This window comes from Harpia harpyja, chromosome 11, assembly GCF_026419915.1.
Source record: "Harpia harpyja isolate bHarHar1 chromosome 11, bHarHar1 primary haplotype, whole genome shotgun sequence".
In the NCBI taxonomy this organism is placed as follows: Eukaryota; Metazoa; Chordata; class Aves; order Accipitriformes; family Accipitridae; genus Harpia; species Harpia harpyja.
The window spans coordinates 38735066-38754470 of NC_068950.1; the positions used below are offsets into that span (position 1 = coordinate 38735066).

A 19405-nucleotide genomic window follows, 5' to 3' on the forward strand; every position below is an offset into this window, starting at 1 on the left:
CAGGAGAACTTTCACTCAGACCTTGACATCTGCTCATTCAGCAAGTACACTGCCCCAGAGTCACTCAGTTTCTTCTAAGTGTCTGATTCTCTAGGATTTGGGTTTTTTGGGGGGTGGGGGCGAGTGGTGAGGTTTTGAATGTTTTTTGGGAGGTGGGTTAGAAGTACCTCTCACATAGCCAGACATTAAAAATTACATATGCTGGGAAACCTTCATTTGTATTCACTCCAATTCCTCAATTTATATAGCTTAACCTTGCTCTGACTTTGCTCTGGTACCCAAAGACTTTTATTTTTTCAGCTATCAACTAAACAGGCATTTACATATCCCTTAAAATAGCCTGATGAAATATATTCTAGTTTTGCCAGACTTCTGACTACCGTAACACCAATATAACAAACAACACTTTCAACCGCTTTCCAGCATGCTCCAAAGCATACTGTACTTTCTTAACTAAACCTCAAATGCTGTACTTACCAATTCAGCTACACTTTGAATAGCAATCTAGAGGGCTAGTTCTCCTAAACATTCAAGTATTTTACTCACTAAGTATTACTTCGTTATAATGTAAAAGAAGAGGCACAGAATCAAATTAAAGCTATGAGCAGAAAACTAGAACAGAGTTGGCCAGTGCATATGCTAGAAGTATCAATTCTCATGCATCATCCCTCTTGCCCAATATCACCCTTTGTTCAGCCAAGTGTTTCATTATTACAGCCAAACCAATCATTGTCACTCCTGGACAGGAAACATCGTGTTGAAGTCCTGCAATGAAAACACTAAGTGCAAAACAATCTTTTCATTCAGTACTTAGAGTACGAGCCAGTAATTCTTATTTATTTCATTAGTGTTTCCAATACTCATTTTAACATCAGTATCACTCCAGTAACTGGAATTTCCTGTGACGCCAAATAGAATAATAGTAGTAAAAAAGCTTCCCAGGCTATTTTACTAGTAACAGACTTGCTTTTCCTTCAAAGTATATCCCACAATAAAACAACAGATACAAATATAGTCTAGGATACGTTTCTGAGACAAGAAGCACTTTCAAAGTGCTGCTGTAGAATTTACCTGGCAAAATTCTCTTTATTGGATTTGTAACAACCAATTGCAGAGAGTAAATTCACCTTGTTTTCAATGCAAAAAGGAGGGACGGAGAAAAGGTCAGATTCCACAGCATACAAAAATAGAAATACATTATTATGACTCCCTTTAAAAGTTTATCACTTCTAAGAGTAACATCTGTTCTAGTAATTACCACCTTTGTTACAAACCTATGAACTTTAGAATACTAACCTAGGCAATAAAAAATACCTTCAGGGACACCTGCCTTTTTCATGTTCTGTTGTCAGTCAAGCCTTTATATCCCCATGTTTTCATCCCTCTAGCACACTGGCATTTAGGTGTAGTAAGATACTACTACCAGTCTGTCCACCCCATCCATCCACAACCTTCCTTTGCACAAAAGGGTTTAAAAACAAACCCTTCAAAAAAAAAACTTTCCCCTTCAACCCAAATGAGAGAGAAGGGGAGAAACAAGCTATTCTATCTCGATTAAAATCCAAAATACTGCATTCTATCATGATGCAAAGCTCTAGGATTCATTTTAAGAGTTTCCAGGCCAAACGACACAATCAGGTCATAAATGTTCTTCACGTAGTCAGCCAGCCAAAAAGCAGGTAAGTTTAAGGCAAGCTGGTTTTCTTACAATGCCCTTTCCAAACAATAATCAACTTGTCTCTTTTTCCCCTATTGCGTTACTGTCTTATCCGAAGTGTTTCGTGATAAAAGCTTTCTACCACTTTCCATTATATAACCGAGCACATCTCCTACAGCAATAACAAAAGTAAAGATAAGAAAATATTTACTATAAATTTATATACAAATATTACCACATACTTCAAAATTCAGCACTTTCAATCCCATCAAACAGCTGAAGCATGCACAAAAACTCTGCCATCTTCTCTCTGCATAGATGTCTGTCACTGCATAATTCAGAATGGTTTGACTTCATTTTCAAATCACTACAGGAAACCTCCACCATCTTCTAATCAGTACTGAACAAAGCCTTTAGAACATGAAAGAGTAGCTCCGCTGCCTTTTTTTAGATGCAGCTACTCTCCAACATGGTTGATGCAATATCAATCAAAAAAAATTAAGTTCTATCTGCCTTAGGAGCAGTCACCCTCCTCTATACTCAAGTTTAAACACATACACATGCATACTCAGATTTCCTCATCTTTCATGGAGGACAGAAAGAGGAACAACAGATCTCTCACTCCAGCAAAAAGAACAAACTAAGATCTTATTTTATCATTTTGTTGATTCGTTAAAAAAAAAAAAAAAAATCCAAAGGTTGCCAGAGACCTCAAAAGCTTTGGCTCTACATTATATGTAACATATATTTTACTATGAGAGTGCCATTCATACTGCAAGTATTTACATCCTACGTATTCCAGTAACAAGACGTTAATCCTGGCAATGCCTGCGTTAGACTGGTATCTATCTAGTTTAGCCTCAGTTGTAATATTCAATGCTTCCCTTCAACAACAAAGCACAGTGTTCTGGACTCCGTGACAAAATACTGAAGTTTAAACTGAGACTTGCAGCTAATTAGGATACAAATTGATATTACGTGACTTTGTCTTGTTTACCAAAGCAGTTCATAACTACTTTAAGACAACTAGCACATTTTTCGTAAGAAGCATTTCATGCCATCAGGAAGACAAACACAAAAAGTTATCTTCCTATTCTCCCTGAATATTTCTTTACAGTCCTTCCCCAAACTGTGAGCTTCCCCCTCAATCATACACAGGCAGCTTTTCAGAATAAACCACAAGTTCAATTTCCAAGAGCAACAAGAAGGTTTTGAATGTCCTTATCACACCAGCTTTCAACAAACATAACCTCCCTACTCTCAACATGCATTTTCTGCATCTTCAGTTTTCTGTTCTTGCTCCCTAAATGAAACAGGCCAGATAAGCAACTGTCCTCGGCAGGTCAAAAATACAAGTCCTCATATTGGCTATAGCTTAGTTTGGGTCTTCCAACAACAAATGACAGTTTGTGAGATAGAAATGGTTCCTTCTCACTGATGTTGCTAGGTTGTTTCCAAACTAAAGGCAACCACAACAAAACATTCACTCAGTAGAAGTTTCCTTAGAAGTTCCATATTAAATTCACAGTTATGCTCAGACCATAACACTTACTGAGCAAATGCAAGTGGCAACAAGATGTTGCAGAATGGGTTCAAAATGGGGAGATAAAAGAATCTTCAAATTATTAATAAATTGGGGGGAGTAAGGAGAGAGAATCACCTTCAATTTGCAACACTCTTTCAAGCATGCTTGGTGTAATAAATTTCACTACAGCTACACAGTCCTGAAATATTTTCACTAATCAGCCAACAGAATACAATTAGCACCAAAAAGTTTCAAATTACTTAAACAGAGCTTCGCTATTCAAATAAAGGATGTCTAGCCCTCTCAGACACTGCAGCTGCAAAGTCGTCTGAAAATACCCTAGTCTCATTTGGAAATACCCAACCTCCTAGCCATGTTAAATCAGTCAAACCCAACATGGGAATGGGAAAAGAAAATTTGACGTAATTGTGAGCTTGACTGCAGGTTAATATGCCTCTTATTCTCTGCACGTGGTCTACAGCAGAAAGTAACGATCTGCATACTTTTTATTGCTGGTGTTAGTAACTGATCTAACTGCAGCGGGTAACTGTACCCCCCACCCCCTATACTGTCATTTTCACTTCCTCATGCTCATCTAAACAGATTTAGAACACTTAATTTGTTATGACTTTTCATAACCCTGGAATTCCAGAAGTTAGAACTTAATATTGAAGAAATTACCTTTAGGCTTGCTTGACTTTCTAAGATGATTCTTATGCAATGCAAGAAGAAAAAACAAACAAACAACAAAAAAGAAATCCCCACACAAATGGTCAACAACAACAGAAATAGCTTCCTCAATTTAACCACTGATGTAAGCTGTAGTCACAATGGTTTTAAGGATACTGGTGATTTTTCTGCTTCTGTCAACATTATCGCGTTTTTATTTAGTTCCCCTTCCGTGTGACCAAAAAAGCAAATAAATTCTACAATGAAAGGATTACACTGCCTGTAAGCAATAATGTCTTGCTGCAGAACACACCAGAGCAGACACTCCTTCCCTCTCCCCAAATAAAGAGCCAGAAGAGCCCATGCCTTTAGACCAACAGAATTAAGGCTGCTGGTCTATGACAACTCTTTTCCTCTTCAGTAAGGAGATGTTCTAAACTTTTTTCTTTTGCTTGAAGACTGTTGAAAAAGAGACACAGAAAAAGCTAACCTAACATTTTTTAATATTAAAGCTAGCTTTCACAGAAGGTACTATACTTTGTAACTATACATCTTTAGACATGTTTATTTTCTCCACATATTTGAAGTTCATCTTTTCAGTGAACTATCCTCCTTTCTTTCCTTGAAATAGTTGATGATTTTCTCAAAAGTCAACTACATGAGTGAGTAACTGCAAATTGAGTAGCCTTGCTGACAACTTTTTAAGTTTACTTCTATGTGCTTAAGTGATTCACGCTTATTTACCAGCTTTACTTTCTGTAAATGTGACAATTAATTATCAGATTGAAACATCACAAGCCAGGAGAATGTGCACCAATAGGCCTGCCTCAGGCTTATGTCAGGTAGGAATGCAAATTTCTCATGTCACTGCTAAACGAAACAAAAAAGTAACAAAAAGTGCAGTTTATTAGCTATGAAATCTCTGGGGAATAAACAAGACATAGCCCTAACAGTACAGAATTACTTGTATGAAGCAATTCTGCTACCATCAGGAAAAAAATGCAAGCAACAATTTAGGCAGAGATCACCTGAGCATGAAACGGTGCCACGATTCTCCACATTTTAAGACCATCACCTGCAAAGCTCTTCACTATCGGGGACCTGTACAGGCAGTATACAAAAATGGTGTCCCCATGCCATGGGGCCCACCCAAAAGGTAAAATGACTTCCAAGCGATAACCTTCGGAGCTAAGTTTCAGTTAAACCAAGAAATTAAGCTCTCCCTTCCAAGGTAATCTTCTTGCACGCTGCCCGTTAACAGGCTGACGCTGGTATACCGCCAGAGAGTCCCTCGATCCCGTTTCTCCCCGTGCTGTCAGCTGCAGAGCTCCGGGAAGCGAGCGGGGAGACAGGCAGGCAGGGCCGGCGGCTGCCCGCACAGGCACCGGGGCACGGTTACCCAGCCCAGGGCTATCGCGTTTCAAACCCTCGGCGAACACTCTCCTTGCCTCCGAGTTCACCACCCGCCTTCAAAATCTACGGGGCGGGGTTTGGGGGGTTTATTTTGCTGTTTAAACCAGGCGTCCTGTGTCTTTAGAGAAGACAAAAGACCAGCCGCGATTACGGCCCCCGCAGCCCAGACCTCTGCGGGCTGCCGGGCGCGACCGCGGCGCTGCCCGCCCGGAGGGGCCGCTTCCCGGCCGGGGGAACGACCGCGGCTCCGGCGGGCCGGCTCCCGGCCCCGCGCAGAGGCACCTGCAGCCGGGCGGGATCTCGTTTCACGCCCGCGGCGGCCCCGGGTCGCGGCTCTCCCACAGACACGCACGCACACACACCGCCCCCGCCCCCCCTCAGCCGCCACCTGACAGCGCCGGCGGCCGTTACCGCGGCGGGGCAGGGCTGAGGGGCGGCGGCGGGCACACAAAGCCGCGCCGCCACGGGGCCCTCCGGGGAGCGCCGAGCCACTCCCCAGCGGCGTCGAGGCGGCCCCGCCGCCCGCCTCAGCGCGGCGGGAGCGGCTCAGCCCCGGGCCCCGGCTCCGGTCCCCAACACCCCCCCACCGCCCCCCGCCCGGGAGGCGCCAGGCCCCGGAGCCCGCCGGCAGAGGGAGGCGAGCGAGCGGGCGAGCGAGCGGGCGAGCGAGCGGGCGAGCGAGCGGGCGGGCGGGCGGGCGGGCAGGGGTGGGGAGCCCCCCCTCCCCGCGCGGAGGCCGGCGGGAGGTACCTGTGTCAGGGAGAGGTGGGCGGCCATGCTGCTTCCATCATGCACCGGCCGGGCCGCAGGAAGGACGCGCCGCGGCCCCGGCACTCACGGCCCAACTTCGGCAACTTCCCCAGCCGGCCCCGGCCAAAACCCGGCACCGGATCGGCGCCCGCCCGACGGCCGGAGCCGGGGCCTCCTCCGCCAGCACCCGGCAGCGGGAGCCGCAAGCAAAACCGGGCGCCGGAGCGCGCTCGCTGGAGCCGGAGCCCGAGCCCACTCGAGGCAGCTGCAACAAAAACCCGGAGCCGGAGTTCTTGGCCTGATACGGTGGCCGACGTTCCCCGCTCCCGGTTCCTAGCCTGTCCCTTACCTTCTCCGTCGGCCCTGCTTCTGCGGGAGATGCTTCGAGCATTTTGAACGGGTACAGTCCCCCAGTTTAGTCGTGACACAGGTGGGGGAAGTCCCAGAACAGGAGGAGCATCAGGTCTGGGCTCGGCTGCAACAGAATTGGGCACAGGGCCCAGGAGGAAGCAGCCTGCGAGCCCAGCAGGATGTGCTGACCCGATACATCCTCTCCTGGCTCAGCAGCAGCGAGGGGCAGCCCTGGGCTCGGCCTCTTGCCTCTCTGCCCCAGACCCCTCCGCTCACACGGAATGACGCGTCTGCCCAGGCAACTCTTGGTTGTATACGTCCATCTCCCAGTCAGACTGTTTGTGCTCGGTGGAACAGTACGGGGAACAGAGGGTCTTCTGCGAGGGGAAAAGCAGAAAAGGGACGAGCAACCCTTACGACAGGAGAAACTGTGAGACAACATAGGCAGCGAGAGAAAGAGGAGCAAGCTGGAGTGGGAAGCCAACTGCACCACATTCTTCTAACCCATGAGAAACAATTGTGTACAAACTGGCTGGAAGCGATACTCGTGTCACCGCTTTATTTTCCTGCTCTTTCTCCCGCTTGGGGCTCCAGCTTCACCCAGGCGAATTTCCCTCTGCCACAAGAGAGCCAGGGAACAGGAGAGCACGAACGGACCCTTTTGTACCTGCTCACTCCCACACACTGGCTATTTCAACTACTATTCTGAGCTCTCTGCGCTACCGCATTGTGCATCGGTCACTGAGGGTGGAGGGAAAACATTCCTGTTTTTTTCCTTTAGACCAAGATGGATTAGGCACAAATTTAAACTTGAAATACACGTTTGGACCAATAAGAGGAAACTACCTGGAGTCATACTTGATTATTGGAAAGGTTTCACAATGTGCTTTGTTTTCTTTCTCTGTTCTTAATTTTCTACCACTCTGCATTTTTTTGTCCTCTTCAGCTCAGTTTCATACTCGTGCCAACGCTCATGCCCCACCTCTGCATCCTGTCATTCCTCAGCTGGCAGTCATTCTGAGCTGCTGTTCCTCATCATCTGTCATGAAACATGTGGGATCCCTCCTTCCCACCTATTCTCTAATAAAGGTTTTATAGAAGCTCTGCTTTACCGACCTGTTTCTCAGTCATTGTTTCAGCAAGAAAAAGAAGATATGGAGGGGAAGAATATAAAAAGCAAACAGAACAGATATAAAAATATTCACACCATTCACATGCTCACTGTTACACCCCTCCTCCAACCTCACACTCATTTACTCCTAAGTAACGTTCCTAGAAAATAGCACAGGCTATTATATTTCTAGGTTGATTTTTTCTTCTTTGATTAAAATTGGAATACTACCCCACAATAATTAACACCTGGAAATTAAACCAGAAGATTGTAAAACTACAGCTGTGTCCCCTGGGGACAGCATTATTTGAGCCCATTAATATTTGGGAGGGGGCCCCTCGGTAGAGATTTGGAGGGCTGGGGTTTCTGTTAGCTGCTATGATCTCGCATGGATGCCCTTTGCTCTGTCAATTGTTTTCTCCTTCTCTCAGTCTCCTCTCCCCCTGCGAGGAGAACAGCTACAGCTTGGCAGCAGACTGGTGGCCTCTCAGGAGAGAGGTTACACCCCGGCTGATGTCTTCTCATTGCAAACAGAAGGAAAATGCAAAACAGGGTAACGGGACCTGGCTCTGGAGTTAGAGGCTTGATGTTGAAAGCTGTCGTGAGCAGGATTTTGTGGGCAGGCTATCTGACTCGGCAGATGTGTTCTTGCAGCTGTTCCCTTTCTCTCTGCTGTGTATTGCATCAAGTGTTTCCCATCTGGTCCAGGAGTAGACCCACAGCTGCAGCGAGGCTACTGAAATAAGGCTGTTGAGTCAAGGAACACCAGGGATTTGTACGGGGTACTTGCCTCTCCCAGCAGAGCCCTTCGCGCAGGGCAGCCTCACCCAGAGCATGATGAAACATCCCATGTCCCCCTCTGAGCAGAATGTGCTGTCCAGGAGGTATGTCAGCTCTGGCCGAATGACTGCCTCTGAGGGCCTGACCTTCCTGAAGCCTCTGGGTCAGAAAATAAACACAACAAAACCCACTGTTTTGCACCCACAAACTGTGAAGTGGACAGCAGTTTGCTGATCCAGACAGCCTTTTCATGCTGCTGTTGAACAATCTGAAGCAGCAGCAGATGACTACGAGTTGCACTTGCTGCTTAGGAACTAGCAGGCAGTGCCAGGTATGTGGTTACATGCCTTCATGCCCTGGCCACACATATAGCACGCTTGGCTCCTCTGAGAGGTGGACAGACTTTAAAAACACGTGGTCATTCATGCATGACCACTCCGTCCACAGTCAGAGTGCAAGAATCGCTCAAGGTAACCACTGTGGCCTCTGCAAATTAAAATAATAATGAGTTCCATTCAATTAATGCTGGATTGGTGTGGTCACGTGGATCTTTTCTGTTGTGCTTTCTGTGCCTCCCACAGACAAACATTGTCCTGGATGCCTCCAACCACCTGAGTTAAAACAACTAGCTCACAGCCTCAGACATCTCTACAATAATTACAACAGTGCTTGACAGCCTGGTGACAATGAATTGTTGTACTGCAGCTTTGTATGAATCTAGAATGACAGCTCCCAGAAGGAAGTATCTGCTTCTAAGGTGGAATTGAAATGTCATCTCCTGACACAGGGTCATAAAACTGGACTTCATATGTATTTTCTGTCAAGAGAAAAATTAGGGCTACTAAAATTTACCCGAAACCGTTGGCACGTTTGCAAAACAATGCCCTCCAACTACTTCCTTGGCTTAGCCACAAGCAGCTCACTAGGGCTTGGCTAGGGTGGAAGACCTCTGGAAACCTGGAAATGGGGGACTTACTAAATGTACCTCTCCCCTTATTTGCTCCTCAGTGGAAAGTTTTTCTGTCTCTCCCTTTGCTGACCCCATGAATCTTGGCCTTTTGCAGTATCTCCTGCAGTGAGAATTGTGTAGATGTTGAAGGGGTGGTAGGATTGTGTGCTGGGTTTTGGGGAAAGCTTGTTAAGAACATAAGACAGTCAAAAAGTCAATGAACTAGGTAAAAACGTAACAGTTTCATTTTCTATCTTCTCACATTCAACATGAATTCCCCTGCAGGAAATGTGTTTATCTGTAATCTGCTCCATAACTGCTGTATGTTGATCTATTTGTCACAAGATCCTCTAGTACAAGACACTTTTGGTAACAAAAAGACATGGAGAACAGTATTCGCATGCTATTACTTGTAAGTATAATAGGATTTTCTATGATTCCAAGTGCTGACATTTTGGCAAATGGGTAGCAGACCTCAGTGTTCTTTATTGTTTGTTTAGAAGTACAATGCACAAGGTTCAGTCTACACTGGACAAACAAGTGACTACTAATAAATCAAAACCAGCCAAATGGCTTGTGAAGAATGGGGCTTGCACCAGTGCAGCTACAATAACAACAGCATAACCATTTTGGTGCAAATCCCCATTGTAAGATACTGTGTAAGTGTATAAAGTGACTTGTTTTAGTACTGTTGACTTGAATTTGAAACCTGTGCTGCAGCAAGACAGCGTAGAAAGGTCTTACACAAGTCAGAATCAGACACTAATGACCTCTGTGTTTTATAAATCTCTTATGATCACCAAATATCTTTGTTAGTAAAGCTAGTAACATTTCAATCATATCCACTGGTCTCCCTGGAAATAACATTTTAAGTATCCATCCCTTCCTTTATTATAGCTTTGTTTACATTATGGATCAGTACACAGGAAGCCCATTATTTTTTTTTCCAAAACAACATGTAGGTATTTAGTATGACTTGTTCTGCTCGTTCTAGGAAAAGTATTATTACAACTCATGAACGCTCAGGAGGCCGACTAGAGGAATGACTCACTCCTGCCTCCTGCATACCTGAACATAAAATGACGTATCCAGCTTTCTGAAATTTCAGTGCAAAGCAGATTAGTAGCTCCAGTATTACATATACAGAATTAAGGATCTAAATATAAGAAGGATTAAACCATTTTGAGTTTTACAGAACAAAAGGAACCATGTCCATGAACACACATAATCCTGGCAAAAAAATAATTACTATTCTCTGATCAAAGATGAAATGCAAGGGAACCAGCTCACAGGCAAACAAAGACTGTCTTATCTTGCACAGGTTTCAGAAAGCCAAGCAACAGCCATGCTCCTGATACAAAACAGCATTTTCCCACGCTTAGATTATTGAGAGATTCCTCCTGAGACATGAGGAAGATCATCATACAAAACTTTGATGACCATTTGGACTGAAGGTACCTTTTATCAGAAATCTCAGAATACTTTCCAGGACTAGTGACACAAGTTGTTTTAGGAAGTCACAACTGCAGGCGTGCCTTTAACTAGAAATACACTGCAGGATATGCTTTATGTACTCTTTACATTTTATGCAGCTGCAGGTTTTCTAGATGTAGGGTTACTGATAGGCAGATATGTTTTAAGGCCACAAGAGATCATTACAGCAATCTAGCCTGACTGTCTTCATCAGATCTTCCACAGAGATCTGTTAATTTTTTGCATAAAACCTGTAATATGCGAGTCTTACAGTCTATCTTCTAGGAGGATGTCTAGTTACTAGAGTACGTACACTGATCATTATGAAAACTGCATAGGAATAATCTGCTAATTCCTCTTGTGCTGTGCTCTTTTAAAGCGGGTGGTGGGGTCATCAAATTTATACAAAACTGTAGCAGTATTAAAGAAGCACAAATTAGGATATTAAGGTATCTTTGCATATTTCTTTATCTGAACAGTGTTTTCTGTTCAGATGTTCAAAAACATCTTGAATATATCTGAATTTAATTTCTTCATCTGGCAGTCTTATGTCACATAGAAGTAGAGTACAGTATGGAATAATTTGTTTTTGTAAAATGATGTTATTTATATTGCAAATATTCAGAATCCCAAAGGGCAAAACTGTTTTTGAACTGTGATAATTAGAAAGAACAATCTTGAATTTTTATTGAGATTGGAATGTTACAGTTGATAATAACCTGAATAATGCTAGAGTGAATGTCTTAAAAACAATTACTTTTGATGGAAGAGTTGGCAAATTTAAAATGCAGCACTACAGTCCCATCTATACCATTTTAAAACATACACAATTTATCTTTTCATTAAGACTGTTAAGCGTATTTTCTCCAACTAATTTGTACGAGCCAATTTCATGGAGCTATACCTCATGCCCCAAAAGAATTAGAGAAAATGTAAATATATACAAGAGGCCAATTTGACCTCTTTATAAACTAGATGGATGACACACAGTAGAGTGACATTTTTCACATAGGATTTAATTTTTAGTTCAATATCATGTTTGAAACACAGAAAAATCTTCAATAGGCACTAATTTGACATGATGTCCAGCTACTATAGCAGTTGGAGATTTAGCCATTCCTTGTACAGCTTAATATATACTCTTGTTATCAATTCATATGTATAATATGTTTGAAATAACCAGGGAGCTGCTAACGTCCTGTGTACAGCCCCCATCAGTTAATATTTAAAATAGGGAAACAATAACTAGACATGATTTAGGGTTTAGGAACTAACTACTAGACAATGGGGCTTTATGTCAGAAAAGGTAATGGATTATAGTCTGGTCAATAAACCTTGAAGAACCGCTTGGAACTACCAAGATTAGGGAAGAAGTAGGCAAAAGGTAATTCCTAGAGGGGGAGATTGCGATCACCGACTCATTGACCACCTACTCAAATGATACCACCTACTCAAAAGAAGACAATGAAGGAAGAAGACAGAGTCTGTGCGCTAATTTACATGAGGGGCGAAGAAGAAAGAACCAATCATTAAGGAAAATAACAAGGACTATGTATTAGTTAAGTGTATAAATGTGAGAATTTTTGAGACAACGGTGTGCCATCTTGAGACAGGCACCCATTCATGCACAACAATGAAATTAATTTGAAAATGCCTCGACTCTGTGCGTTATTGGCTTGCACACCGGGTAAATGAACCCCGTTTGTGGGACAGCACTCTGACAGAAATAGAACAAGCAATACCACTGCTGAAAGAGCAACAGTCTTCATTATAAATTAAACACATCAATATTGTAATGTGAATTGTATATTTGACCAAAATGAGGCCTGAAAACTAGTATGTTTACAAAGTAGCAGGCAGAAAGGCTTCTGCGAACAGTTTCTTCTGTTCCCTTTTTCCTTAGGCATGTTATCTATATTACAAATCCAGGGAATGCATGGCTCGCCTTTCTGAAACAATTACAAGTCTATTATGTTTTAAGTAAATAGAAAATATTTACAAAAAAAATCTACACACTGAATTCCCAGCATTCCCCTAACCTAGAACTAATTCACTCTGCACTTCACAAAGATTATTAATTCATTTCAGAATTAAAAGATACATGAAGTGATTAGGTAAATGAACAGTTATTGACCATTTGAATTTTTTTCTTCTCATGAAATGGTTTGTCTTTAAGATAAACTCATGACTATTTATGGTATGATGCCATTTTTATGGTGTTACTGTAGATCTTGATACTAGCAAGTGTTTCTTCTTGAGACTTTCCTTTTTTGTTCTCCTAATTCTTTTTATCTTCTTATATATTCTTAGCTTTTCAATTTTCTTTCATTTTCGTCTAGTCTTAGTTACAATCATAACAATATCAAAATGGTTTGGAAATTATGGAAATAAAATAACACCGATGCAATAATGTTGGTCATGAGACAAAAAACCTAACTTTCCCAAATCAGATTAACCTACTACCTGCAACCCAGTCTTCAAGCTAAGCAACAATTCAGGCACTAACACAGCAAAACACTTAAAACACACGTTTAAATTCGTCCTTATTCAGGACAACACAATAGTCGTGTTTAATTTTACGCTAGTAGTTAAAAACTTTCCTAAATTTATACCTTATTCTGCTTGGTTTCGGCAATAACCTCTCTCATATACGTGAACTGCAGTGACAAGACCACTGGTGACAGAGATCTAAGCTGGGTTATGGTACTGCGACTGCCAAAGATACAGTGAGGAGATGAGTCAAAAGCCTTAACAATAGTGGAAAATCAATCATATTTGAAAAGGTGTTAATGATTTTGCCCTCAGAGTAGACAAGGACAGAGATGATTCAACCATGTTAGTTAACCACGATTAAGCCACATTTAAAACTTTGCTAACTAAAATATGTGTTTTGATGCCTTTGTTGCTATAGAAAAGATCACAAATTATTGACAAAGATAGCGAGAAGCAAGAGCAAAGCATTACTTGCCTATATCTATTGGATTGAATATTAGGAAAAATTTCTTTACTGAAAGGGTTGTCAGGCATTGGAACAAGCTGCCCAGGGAAGTGGACGAGTTACCACCCCTGGAGGTATTCAAAAAGCGTGTAGACAAGGCACTTCAGGACATGGTTTAGTGGGCATGGTTGATGGTGGGACTCGATGATCTTAAAGGTCTTTTCCAACCTAAATGATTCTATGATCTGTATCAGTCCTGTGTGCTGTAAGGGAGACTGCAGGTTGCACTTTGTGAAAGCTATCAGATACCATACTGCAGTGTTCTTTCTGCAGACAGAAGGAATTTGGTGTGGCCGTGTAGGAATCTCTACAGATACTCTTTCTGCTGCACTCCCCCTTCTCAGAACCACAATCCTGCTGTATGTCAACAAACGAGAAACTACCATGTGGGATTATTTTTGATTTGCAGCTCTGTAGCAAGGAGAGGAATCCGTTCTGTTACTCAGCCAACTATTGCATAACACCGGCAGGCAAAATGTTCCTGTAAGTGCAAAACATACAATCCCACTGGTGTCAACATGTAAGACTGAGGAATGTTGCCTTAAAACCTCTCTTTTGTTTTCTGGACTCCTGAATTGTTGACATGTAATTACATTTTTTCATTCTTCTAAATCAGTTTGGTACTATCAATAATAGTAACGTAACTTGAATGATGAGATAGCACCTAAAATATTTTCCTTTATGAAAAATGTTTTAAACCCATACAATAAATATTACTGCCAAATATCAAAGACAGAATATTATCTCATTGCTGTAAAGTACGGGTGCAGTGAATAGTTCACAATTTAACATATGTTCTTGTTTGGTTTGCACTCACAATGCAATTGAAACATGAAATATCCTTAAAGGTGACCAAATTATTTGCTTAATGACTGATTTGTTTTCTGTTTGTTTCTTTGGTTTTGGATTTTTTTTTAAGATTAGGTTGCAGAAGCAATGCAGCAGTGATTCAGCCTTGATGGAACTGTTTAAGGTGTGCATGTGACTGATCAGATGCAAAAGAGCATTAATTGAATTTGAACTCCATCAGCTGGCAAGGACTTGCTTACCTCTGTGTCACCTTATGTTTCTTTCCTATTATCTGTAATAAAAGATATTTCATCAGCTTCACCTGTTGTGTTCAACAGATGTAGCTACAGAAGTCTGGTGACCATTCATAAAAAAGGGGTTTTTGAGTTTTAGCCATATAAGCTAGATAAGATCAGATAGCTAAATGAGTTTTACAGAAACAGAGGATGTTTTCTTCCTAAAAGAATCTCCATGATTCAAAAGGCATTCAAATTACATCCAAAACAGAAACATTCTTGTCAGTCTCTTCCTGTTTACTGAAGACATATAATTTGTTCCTGTTCAAATCCAGTTTACCCTAGTGATTTTCCTTAGAGAAATATTGGTAAAAAATTATTTAATGAATTTCTGTCTCCTTTCCTTGTGATAGCATTAGATGACGGTAAGTTATGTATATACAAATGAGCATGAGAAAAAAAATACTTCAAAATCATCAGCAGACCTATTTAGTTAACTGTAAGATGAATATGATGAGTAATAGATGAGTTACTTAATTTAACTCCAATTCTCCTAAGCAGGGAATAAATCCAAGGCTAAAAATTAGCTGTGGGTCTCCTACATGCGACTACAGAACAAATCCATTAGCTAGCTGGCACAACTGTAAACCCAAAAATACAAACCATACAGGTACCTTGTAGAGATCAAGGTCAAGAAAACCTATACTGTTGTATTTATAAATACAGGTATCTGCTGTTTATTCTTGCTTTTCAGTATCCTTATTTTTGTAGTTGGGATTCTCAGGTATGCAAGATGTCTGTTAACTAAACAACAAAAGTTTGTGACAGGCCTGGATGATATCACAAAGTTTATTGTATTCAAATAGAAGTCAACATAGTATCTAATTCTGATGATTTCAAATCCCTTCTTCCAGTATATCGAGTTCCTACAATCACAACTTAAAAATTTACAGTTATCCTCAATCTAGGATTGAGACTTGCATTTACAGAATAATTTAAAGGATTAAGTGAATTACCAATATTGTCACACAGACACAGACTTTGAAAAACCTTGGTGTGATATATCTCCATCTTTTGCAAAAATAAAGCACAGGAAACAAAGCTGACACACATGGCATCTCAGAAAGAGTAGTTACTAATTAAAAAAATGAAATAGAAGACCTGGGGGGGGGTGGTGGTGGTGGAGGGTTTTGGGGTTTTTTAACTGCATATATCATGCGCATTGGACAGCAAATTGGAGCAGATCCTACAGCCAGGCTTTTTTTGCTGCCAATGAAGCTTGAAAGGGGAAAAGTATCCAAAAACTGCTTCAGTACATGGATGAGGAAATTGTTGATTGAAGTCTCCGATAAAAGCACAGAAGCTTGGATCGCTTCCTTGGGTTTCTAAATCACTTAATAGGTATGTTTCTAGTCAGGTAACTGGGAATTACTGTTATTTTTAATCTAATTCCTACTTCAAGAAATGTGGTAGAGGCAGGACAGGGGGCTTGGCCTATGTAACAACTGGCACAGAAAAAAGCCAGCCAGATGGCATGAGTCTAAAAGAGTTCTCTTGCCCAAAACATAGCACCTACGTCCTTGGCAGATTCTAACACAGAATCTCTCTCTCTCCTCTTTACCATTATCATACACCTGACTTTTCCACGTATCTGCAGTTCTGCTCCCTGCCCTTGTAGCTTTGTAACAACTTAACAAATTGTTGTTAGGAGAAAAACATTTATTCTACTAACAAGATTCAAAAAGACAAAATTTTAATTAGACTTTTTTTCTTTCAGGTACCTCAATTTTGTAACACTGCTGAAATAATGTTCACTAATTCCTGTAGCTCTTTTGGGGTTGCTAATTTAAAAAGTAATACAACTTAATACTTGAGTAAGCAATGTAATAAAAAGATCTATTTTTGATCTGATAAGCAGATTAAATATATTACAAAAAGTAAAATTCCTAAAATTTTAGATGTACAAATTGTGCATATACAATTATTTGATTAAATGAACTATGTGTGCTACTTCTAGCAGGAAGAAATATTTCCAAGCACCTCACTCAACCTAATGTCATAGTTAGACTCTCCGTGCACATTGAATAAGGTCTGCCAAAACAATATAATAGATCTACATTTGGTCAACGCTTTGTTCACAATTTATTATAAACTACATTACTTAAGTCTGATCCTCATCACCAGAGGACTCAAACTTTGCTGCTAATGCAAACAATCTGGGGTTTTGGCTAATGTGAAAACCTATAAAAAGGAAATATAATAATCCAGAAAGAGAATCTATGACAAAATTACATTTACCCTTCAAGTCTCCTGGCTGGTTCTAGATTTACCATTACTTCCATCACTGCATTATGTGAGCCAGATTTCCTTCTCTCATACACAACTGCACAACTGCCAACCAAGTCCATAGTTTCAGTGTATTCCATGAAGAGAAGATGGTCTTATGTCAGTATCTGCTGCTTGTAAAGAAATCTCTTCCATCTCCAGCCAGCATGTTATTCAACAGCTGCAACAGAGCTGCACAATGCTGATGAGAGGGAAGTAATGTGTTCCACTGAAAACCGGATGAGGAAATGCCTAAAACTGCAAGCTGACTGAAAGAGTAAAAGGAATTGAGTCAGCGTTCTGGGGAAAGGAAGGAATAGGGAGGGGTGGAACAAGCACTATATTCTTCCAAAAAAAGTATGTTCAAAGCAGATAACATATGAAAAAGCTAAGTGCTACTAGTATACCATAAATAATATAACATGTACCTAATGCACCATTGAAGTTTATGGATCAAATCCGCTTTCCTAGCCAAGATGTACTTGCCTTACAAAGGCTCTCAGACAGTTGGTTATAGCTTTCTGATTCACTACCCAGTTCATCTCTAACACTGTGATGGGGCTGGAGATGATTCATTAACAAACTGCAGTTACTTTACCCTACCATCCCTTTAAGACACTGTTTAAATGGGCTGTGAAACCGGTTACTATATTAGCTCTTAGTCCATTAAGAGCTTTTCAGTCTAAAAGAGAAATTTCCTAGCTCGAGACCTTGGGTGGTTTTCTTATTTTGCACTGCCTGAGCACTGTACAAGGGACACAGGACAGTGAATACAGCCTAAGGCTTTCCACTTATAACCTGCCTCAGGTTTCTCCAGCTAGATGAATGCTTCAATTTCTCCAAAATAAACAGAGTTTCTTTAGATGTATGATTGCACATCCGTGTTTACAGGTCACTAAACTGCAAATCCAATTCAAATTTCTTGTGTTTGGGGGAACTGTATCCCTGGATGCAATGTGCCCTCTGAGCATGCATAATTTGAAACAGATGGCTCAACAGATGAGCTGCCAAACACACAAGGCCAATTCAAATGCCATCCAAAAGTAAAAGTGAAGTGGGATAAAAGTTTTCCTTGTCCCACTTTACATAAACAGGGCCTATCTGCTTGGAAGATGCTCTTTTCTCATTTTCTGCCTTTCTACTTATTCTTTTCAAATATGGCATGCTCTAGAAAACAAATTCAGTTTTACCAGCTACCAAGATTTTATCATATATTTTCCAATTTTTCGTTTGTTTTTTCAATAAAGCTCCAGCCTCTGGAGTTAAGAGCTTGCATGGTTTATTTGAGCTTTAATTAAAAAAAGCCAACAAGAAAGCAGCAAAATATAGGACCTTTCTAGCCTTCAGGTTGCCAAGAAAAGCTTGAAAATGTAAGCCCTGAGGGTTCAGAGACCAAAATTCCTTTTTAACTTGTGCTTTGGTTGGCAGGGCTTAAGTACAAATAAATAATTTAGAATGCCTGGAATATCAAGTTTGCTGATTTCCCATTTAAACAACCTGATATAGGAACAACCACCAGAAAGTTCTCCCCAGCTTGTAATACTTCCTAGCCTTTCCACAGGACCCCCTGCCAAGCACTTGGTCCATGGCTTGCTTAAGTGGAGGCATTGTTCCTGCTGGCATTATTATGCCTTAAGCAATGCCTTCACTGTAAAGTAAACCTGATTTAAAGCTACCATATGTCTTGATTTTCCCAGATATGCCAGTTTTTTCCATCTGGATTTTTTTCCTGACCGCACACACACATCTATGTACATATATGTCTGTCTTTCAATCTGCCCATCTCCCCAAACTCTGTATCTAGCTGTCTGAATTTCTTAACATCAGGAATCCTGACACAGTACATTCAAAAAAACCCAGAGAATAACAGATTGCATACTGCAGAGTTTCTCTGTGCATGAAAAAATCAAACATTTCCAAGAAGTAATTACACTGTCTGAGCATTCATGGCACAGAATATGCCCATGTTGCTACTGGGAACAGAAATGACAGACATCACCTGAATCAGTCAAGCGCCACTAAGATCAGTGACACTGCAGAGTATTACCTATGCTTCACACAGTCACTGCATCAGCTGACATTGCACTGATTATTCCCAGAAATCTTTAAAGTACTACAATGCTACAATTAAGGATTTGTGGGTATGCAGGATTCAACCTGAAAACCACAAAGAAATTGCAAGGTGAGTTCACTTCACAGCCAAGACAAATACTCAGGGTATAAGATTGGTCCACTACCTACAAGCAAAAAAACATTGTCCTCTTCATGTTTTGGAAATTCAGTGCAATGAGTAAATTTAATGCAGTGACTCTGTAGCGATTAAATGTATGAGACATCACCCCTGATATTTAAGTGATTAAATTCCCATTCAACAGCATA

General features: G+C 41.2%; 1 protein-coding gene across 4 annotated transcripts in view; it reads right to left on the reverse strand.

Moving 5' to 3' along the window:
* EPS15 (epidermal growth factor receptor pathway substrate 15) overlaps positions 1-6183 on the reverse strand; it is a 52446-nt gene extending 46263 nt beyond the window's left edge. The window contains exon 1 of one of the 4 annotated variants that reach the window (XM_052800971.1): positions 6015-6183. In XM_052800971.1, coding sequence (XP_052656931.1) covers positions 6015-6041 — 27 coding nt within the window. In that variant the 5' untranslated portion in view covers positions 6042-6183. Of the gene's footprint in view, positions 1-4879; positions 5185-6014 lie in introns of those variants that run through there. The other 3 variants (XM_052800973.1, XM_052800969.1, XM_052800972.1) reach the window with 3 other exon arrangements.
* Between the last annotated feature and the right edge of the window lie 13222 nt (positions 6184-19405).